General features: G+C 44.2%; 1 protein-coding gene across 1 annotated transcript; it reads right to left on the reverse strand.

Annotated features, from left to right (window-relative positions):
- Positions 1-1,108: 1,108 nt before the first annotated feature.
- LOC150032822 (uncharacterized) lies at positions 1,109-7,100 on the reverse strand. Its single transcript, XM_090307036.1, has 8 exons — positions 6,919-7,100; positions 5,980-6,844; positions 3,144-3,253; positions 2,765-3,029; positions 2,244-2,489; positions 1,897-2,036; positions 1,615-1,671; positions 1,109-1,469 (listed from the first exon to the last, which is right to left on the reverse strand). The coding sequence occupies exons 1-8, from the start codon at positions 7,098-7,100 to the stop codon at positions 1,109-1,111; spliced, it is 2,226 nt and encodes a 741-aa protein (XP_090163162.1).
- Positions 7,101-8,376: the final 1,276 nt, after the last annotated feature.

The raw sequence follows: 8,376 nt of genomic DNA on the forward strand, positions 1-8,376 counted from the left end.
TAGAGTTTCATTACACCCGTTTTGTCCTTAAACTTGGTTATCCTGTGTATTTATGAATGCTTACGAAGTTTAATGTGTTATGGGGGGAGAGGGGGGTTGAGATAAACCATTTTGGGGACAAAGTTGAGTTTTATGTGTGTTGGTCATTCTTGAGACGTTTTGTGTGTTTTTAATGTTCGGGAGGTTATATGTTTGTCATGGGGGGTGGGTAGAGTTTCATTACCACTCGTATTGAAGTTTGAACGTGTTGTGGATGTTCATCGATATAACATTTCAATGTTTTTATTTTATTGTAGAATGCTATTCGGAGATGAGCTGGGACAATTGTTGAAGAGGTTGTGTTCGAGAAATGTTCTAGATGTTGTTTTGATTTTACTTCTTTTATTTATTTGTGATATGAATGTTTATCGACTTCTTTAGATATTGTAATTTTTTATTTACTTGTTATAATATGAACTTCATTTTCGTTTTTTAGTTATGTGAATCTTTATTTGGTTTAATATGTTTTACAGGTTTTCAGATCAAATTTTAAAAAATTACAAACGATATATTAAATTTTAATACTCCCCACGTATATAGGATCTCTCGACACACTTTAAAACGACATCGGAAGTTATGGGGGAACTCCCAATGCATACATGGTGCGTCGGGAGTTTCCGAAACTACCGACACCGTATATTAGGCGTCGGCAGTTCTCAGAACTCCTGACACACTATATATGCGTCGGGAGTTCCCCCATAACTCCCGACGCCGTTTAAAAGTGAGTCGGGAGATCCTCTCTCGACGGGTTTCTCCCGACCAAACTCTCGACAACCATTTATGCGTTAGGAGAGCCTCTCCCGACGATTTTTCCACACTTTCCCGACGAAATGTGACGTTGGGAGAAGTCAGATTTTTTATAGTGAACTCCTCAACCAATCCTGCGTACCTAACCTGTCTCTCACAGCTAACCACGCAGAAGAAGCAACGCGAAATACCACCCCCCCCCCTCCCCCACAAAATACTAGCCCAAGACACCCTAGGACGATGAGGGCGCAAACTCTCCCACGCACTAACAATAGAAAATCGACCACTCACATCCTGCACTCACACCCAATAATCTTCCCCCTCACCCTAGGCTCCACTCCTTGTATAAGACCCCAAATCTCAAGAAGCTTCCAAGACACTGTAGGCCAACTCCAACCTCCCTCACCATCCATGAATTTCGACAACCACGCCTCCAACCTCCCTCACCATCCATGAATTTCGACAACCACGCCTTCAAACTACTCTCTGCATTATAAACCATCGTAGGCCCATATGAATCCAAAATCGCACCCCCCAGCCGCCAAGGATCCCACCAAATAAAATAAGACTGATCATCGCCAACCATCAAATGAACAAAATGTTTGAATTTATCTCTATTTCGCAAGATTGTCCTCAAGCACCAAGACCTCCCAACCTTACTTCGAACAACCCACAAAGACCGCCTACGCAAAACATAAGCCTCCACCCATGCCACCCATAATGAACTCGATTTAATTAAGAGAAGCAAGAGCAGTTTCATAGTAGTAGTCTGGTTCCAAGAGGCCACATGCTTCACATCCAACCCCCCCTGCCCAATGGCAAGCACACCTCATCCCAGCAACCCGTGCACCACTCCGACTTACTGCACTACACTTCCATAAATAACTACGTAACAGAAGATCAACCTCATGAGTTACACACGCAGGCAACACGAAGATGCTACACCAAAACACCTGAAAGGATTATAAGACAAACTTAACAAGCTGTAACCTCCCCGTAAAGGAGAGGGATCGTGCTGCCCAATTTCTAATACAAACTGTAATCCTCTAAATCAAAGGAGCACAATCCCCAGCCCTCAATCGACCCGCCAATAAAGGTAAACTCAGGTACCTAACAGGCAACAAACCAAAAGAGAAACCCATAAACGCAGCTAGTTCCTTCGCCTCCCCAGACTCCACACCCGCAATAAACATGGAACTCTTTCCAACGTTAGTAACTAACCCAGACAACCCTGCAAAATCTGTCAGGACCTACCTCACAAACTCCAAAGAATCTCTCTCAGCTACAGAAAATCATTAAATCGTCTGCAAAAACCAAATGAGTCAAGCCCACACGTTCACACCGATCATAGAACCTAAACCACACAGGAGGATTATTCAACAACCTAGACAAGACCTCCATCACCATCACAAACAGACAAGAAGACAATGGATCCCCTTGCCTCAACCCTTTCCTACCAGGAAAAAACTCTCAAGGGAACCATTAACCATCACAGAGAACATAGCCGAAGTAACACCAGCCCTTACCCAACTAACAAACTGAAGGGGCATACCTATAGCTAGCAACACACCAAACAGAAAATCCCAATTGACCGAATCATACATCTTTTGAAGGTCTACCTTCAACATACAACGTGGCTTCCCTCTATCTTCCTTATAGCCCTCACAAGCTTCTGACACAATAATATGTTTTTGAAAATCGACCTACTCGAAACAAACGCAGATTGATTATCACTGATGAAAGCAGCCAACCACAACCACAATCTCTCAGCTAAGATCCTCGAGATACACTTATACACAACATTGCAACAAGAAATAGGATGAAACTCCCCCATACATTCAGCTTCCCACCTATTTGGGATAAGAGTGATGACAGTAGAATTAACTCAACTAGACAGGTAACATGACTAAAAAAAATTCAGCACAGCATCATAGAAATCATCCCCAACCACATTTCAAGCAACTCTTTGAAAATAAACCGAAAACCCATCAGGCCCAGGAGCCTTTCCAGACTTCATCGAGAATAAATCCTTCTTAATCTCATCCCGACTCACTGGGCGACCAAGCGCCTCCACCCCCTCCTCGAACCAGCTGAATTGCACAATATCCCCAATTCGAGCAGTAAGATCCCTATACCTTACTAGCTGAGACCCTAAACAACCCCGAAAGAAATCTACTGCCACCTTGTCATGCACCGTCTGGCGAGTCCCCTTAGCATCCACGACCGTAAATAAACCACTGCAGCTACGTCGAGAATGAACACAACGATGAAAGAAAGTTATGTTCATATCACCTAACTCCAGTCACCTCACCCTGGCCTTCTATCAGGGCGACGCCTCCTTCAATCTCACCACTGACCAAAACAACTCAGTGGCCCAAGCTGCCTCTGCACACACCGACTCTGAAGCAGGATCCCTTTCTACCTTCGCCTGAGCAACTTCTATAACCTGCCTTGTCAGACCCCCTTCCTAGCCTTAGAAGAGAGCATGAAGACATACTAGTACCATTCTAAGACAATATTTTTAGTTTAACATTTCCTTTTCATCTATTAAAAGCCTTAACATGTTTACAATACCCATCTAAATTTCATACATGTAGCTACATTTTTCTATACTTTTCTATTACATCATCCGAGCCATGTCTTGAGAAATTACCAAGTCTTGGTGTTTGATGGTTGTAGACTCTTCTCTAAACGCTCCGCTTTGCAACCTGGGGGAGGGGGGAGGGGAACGGGTGGAAATAGAAGAAAACATTTGGAAAAATATTAGCTAATAAGCCCAATGAGTGGTGCCTTTTAAAGTAACAATAGCTTTAATTTCAAAACATATTTTGGGGAAGTCAATCACATAATCACAATTTCATTATAGTCTATGCATGGTTACATGTAAGCCTACTCAATCATTATCCTCCTACCACATGCTATACTTGGCATGTTCACATCAAGCATATATTAACATTCACATCATGCATTTATTAACAATCATAACAACTTTTCATGGAAACTTTCCTATATCCCATTTTCCCGCCAATGTGCATATCGACAACTATTTTTCCGCTAGCTATGCTTAGGTATCTTGACTATATTTCCCGCCGGTTGTCACAGACTATCATTTCCTGCTGACCGAAGCCGACTATATTTTTCCGCCCGATCGAAGCCGACTATATTTTCCCGCCAAGTACCATTTTTAAGCATGCTAACCATGTATTTCGGGTATAATCTTAGTTTCCATAGTGATTACACAAACAAAATCATGGCAAGCAAAATACGTTATAATCATGCATCTTGTACATACCTACGCATTTATTCATATAGCAATGCATAAATCTTAATAACCACTCACCGTTAGCAAGATTTTCTACTGAAACTACTTTGAGAGTATCTTCCTAAAATTTCCTCCATATCAATGAAAATTTCTCAATTAATACTGTTATATCAATAATTAATGCTAAAATAGCCAAAATACCTTTATATATTAAAGTACCCACTTACCCTACTCAAAACTTAGACAAAATCTCAAAATCAGCCCCTTTAGAGGTTATTTTATTCGTGGTGAGCGTAAGGAGTCTGGCAGGCAGCTGGGGCGTTCAGCCTTGCGCAGAGAGTGCATGTGCTGCGTCGCATGATTGGCTACAGCGTTGGACTGGCGTGCGTTATGCTGCAGTGTCATGGTTGACGCGTTGGCTAGTGCGAGGTGCTCGCTGCTTTGCGATGGATGGACACAGTGTTGGTTAGGCGTAAGGCACGCGCTGCGTCTGCGATGGATGCGTTGGCCGGCTGAGCTTGTGTGTCCATACTAGATTCGCAACTTCAACTCCTTCGGACCCTAATTATTTTTGCAGCCTTAATACTCAAACTTAATACTCTAAATAAGCTCTTAACACTGAGGTTTTGGTGATGGCATGAATGAACTGTTCTCGCCCAACCCCTCTATTTATAGCCATCTCAAGCTCACCCTCTTGTGACAACTCAACCTACATCTGTCCCTTTTTAAGGCTACCAACACTAAGCCTATTCCAACCATGCTATGAGTTGTTTTAACCTTAATTTGCCAGCCAAATTTCTTACTTTGCATGCAACCTTCTTCTTCCACCTTCTACTTAGAGTGATAAGACTATTTTTGCATGTAACCTCCTTCTTCCACCTCCTACTTAGAGTGATAGGAGTACTTTTGTATGAGCCTCCTTTTGCCACCTCATTCACTTAATACTTAAGGATGTTTATCTATATAATTTGATAAGCTTATGGACGCATCTCTTGAATGATGACAACTCCTCTTGAGGTTCTTTTCCCATTGGTCAGCCTTCCTTTTGTCCATGTGCCCATACATCTATTAACTATCGCCTAAAGTGGTAATAACCATCGCATGTTAAATGACAACGACGCATAGCCTTTGCCATGGATGCATTCCTTCGGCCAACAGCGCGTACTTCCTTTGCCGCAAGCCCCTTCGCCGCACGCCTTGATTTTCATCGATGCCTAAGCGCTTGGCAACATCGAATTACCATGGCCGCATTATGGACGTATGCCACCGACGCATGAACATGTGGAATAGGCGCTGGGCATCGCTCGCAGGGCTCGTTCGGCTGCATGGGCACTTGACAGGGCGCTCGACGCATGGCCGCTCGGCAGGGCACTTGATGCATAGGCTGGGCGCTTGACATGGACGCTCGACGCATGGGTTGGGTGTTTGGCAGAGGCGCTTGGCATGGGCGTTCGACGCATAGGCTGGGCGCCTGGCATGGCCGCTCGATGCATGGTTGGGGCACTTGGCATAACCGTTCGATGCATGCTTCCAACGCATGCCTTGCCCACGTCCTTGCCTACCCTTGCGTCCGTATGCCTTGTGCATACCCTTGCATTAGCTGCTCATGCATGCAAGCCCACAGCCATTGCCTCTTATATTCAACGGTTAGCGCGACATAAAGCCAGCCTCCCACACATCCTTAGGCCAGCTATCCATGCATCCCTTGCATTTAGTGTGCTTAGGCTCTCCACATGCGTTGGTCGTATTTCCAAACACTTGTTTCTCTTGGCCACATTTTGATCCTCTTTATTTTCATATAACTTAGTACTAACGCTTTCACCATTTTATCTTACTCTAATGTCTACTCTTTTTAGTAATATTTCCTTACTACTTAGGATTTTTCCTTCTCTTAATAACCTTCCACCTTAGATTTGGTGTTAGGGTCTTACATGCCTAATCGCCCTCACCTCATCAGCTAACACAGAGATACGCCTCCCAAACAAAGCATGTAAAACTCTTTTCACTGCCTTCAAATTTCGCACAAAGCTAACCATAGGGGACACATCCTCAAACCTTCTCCGCACTGACCTGATAGTATCAATAAAACCTTTAGCCTCCACCCAATTAAAAAAATAACAAAAAATGAGAGGCGGCCTACTCCTCGTCTCCCTTATGGACACCAGAAGAGGGCTTTGATCAGAAATTTCCCACTGACCAACCCTAAACTCCGAATACGAAAAAACTACCTTCCACGTCTCATTAGACAAGCAACGATCCAAGCGGAGCAAGATACCATTGTCCTGAATTTTACTAGTCCAAGTAAACCAGTTACCTGTCACACCCAACTCAACCAGATTCACCTCCAATAATGCCCCATCAAACTCCTCCATCTCCCTCAAGCTAGGACAACCACCAAAATCCTCCGAACTACTACAAATAGCATTAAAATCTCCTAAAACAACTTCAGGTAGTTGCCACGAGACACACACATCCATCAGTTGAGACCACAAGTTCCTCCTCTCGTTCACGTGATTAGAGGCATATACAACACCTATATGTATCCTAGCAGTAGATACAATATCCACTAAGGTTCCATAAATGAATTGATCCCCACTGACATCAATAGAAAACTCATAGACACTCTTTTGCCACATCACCCAGATCCTCCCAACTCCTCGCACACTATAGCTACACACACAACTCCACGCATCACCAAACCTACCCATCACCATACCAAAATTTTCACGCCGAACCCTCGTCTCAAGCAAGTAGCAGAAAGTAACAGAGGATGAAGCCATAAAGTCAGCCACCACCCTACATTTAACAGGGTCGTTCAACCCCTTAACATTCCAAGAACACCAAATCATGGACCTTGCAACAGATCACACCTACCACCTTCCACTGGGCCTTTATCCGAACTCTCGAACATCTCATCCATAACAGACAATGGATCAAGATTTTCCTGCACTAGAGCCAAAGCCCACGAGTTTCCTCCCTCATCACACAAAATATCAAACTTATTGCGATCATCAACATGCTTTACAAACCCCGTAAGTTCTAGGGGACCCATATACTGCTCTGTTCCTCACGGGCACCGAGTCCGGTGACCCACTGCCACCCCTATGGCCTACACCTTCTCTATCCTGCCTACGACAACTGACCATAGTAAACTTTTCAACACTCCCCACACCCTTACTCCCAACCATTAGGCTATCTCTCTTTTCACCAATACCCCCCCTCCTACCCCTTCCTCACACTCTCAATACCTCCATTCTTCCCCAAACACCCCTCATTAACCACCACAATACACAACTTCTGACTCTTTTCCACACCCTATTTCTCACACGCAGCCCCAGTATGCCCAAAGGATCCACAAGCACACCTACGAGGTTTTCACTCACACACTACTGGAATAATAAACTCCTGACCCCGCATTTTAACAGTGACTGAAGGGGGCATTAACGAATTACCATCCACCTGAACACAAATCCTCGCATACGATAACCGCCACGGCTCTCTTGTTGCAACATCAAAAGAGATAGGTTTACCCATGACACTAGCTAACACTGTCAAACCCCTATCCGTCCACAACTCTAGAAGAAAACGCTCCAGTTTAATCCAGATAGGAACAAAATAAAAAATAAAGGTTTCAGAAACAATACTTAGGGACCACTATCGTAATAAGATGGGTTTTCCATCAAGTGCCACGGACCATTCTCCAGCACCTAATCCCTTGACTCTACCTTTTAAAATTTAAAGATAATCAAATCGTTCTCCAACAAGGTAATAGTTGGCATCTCTAGCACCCGCAAATTCTCTGAATAATTCGACAAATAACAGTATACAGGAGTTTGGCATCCACAAACTGACCAACCAAAGATTTCTCCCACAGAAAAACACCCTCTTCAATAATTTCCTCATAGGGTTCAAAATAACCTTATCATTTTCAACCACTGGGGGAATGAACTCTAAATTTTCCCTCAACTTCGACCCAAAAAGGGCCGCCCAAGAATTATCCCCTTTCACGCCGTTACCAGAACCACCAGAAACACCCCCTTCCTCAAACATGACCGACTTAGGACCAAACCCCCTAGCTAAATCAGTTTTGGGAACTGACTCCTCCCGAACACGAAGATCCCGTGTGTCTACCGAGCAACCCTCACTACCAAAAGGCTCAGCCCATGAAACCCCCTCCCTACCTGAATTCTACCCCCCCGAGCCTCCCACTCTGGCCCAACACCATGCGACCCACCCACCAAAACTCTCACTCCTTTTGACTCTTTTCCCAACTCCCCAGAACCGGATCAATCGCTTCAACTCCGTTCACCCCAATTCCATCAAGACTC

Source organism: Benincasa hispida, chromosome 11, assembly GCF_027475165.1.
Source record: "Benincasa hispida cultivar pf3 chromosome 11, pf3_genome.v1.1, whole genome shotgun sequence".
NCBI lineage: Eukaryota > Viridiplantae > Streptophyta > Magnoliopsida > Cucurbitales > Cucurbitaceae > Benincasa > Benincasa hispida.

What these genes read in the sequence shown, in the direction of transcription:
- LOC150032822 (XM_090307036.1), bottom strand. Translation starts at nt 7,100, where the DNA reads ATGGGTCCCCTAGAACTTACGGGGTTTGTAAAGCATGTTGATGATCGC. An exon ending in TGGGCCACTGAGTTGTTTTG is followed by an intron (nt 3,030 to 3,143) that starts GTCAGTGGTGAG and finishes TTCTCGACGTAG; the next exon opens with CTGCAGTGGTTTATTTACGG. An exon ending in CTGGGCCTGATGGGTTTTCG is followed by an intron (nt 2,490 to 2,764) that starts GTTTATTTTCAA and finishes TGTTTCGAGTAG; the next exon opens with GTCGATTTTCAAAAACATAT.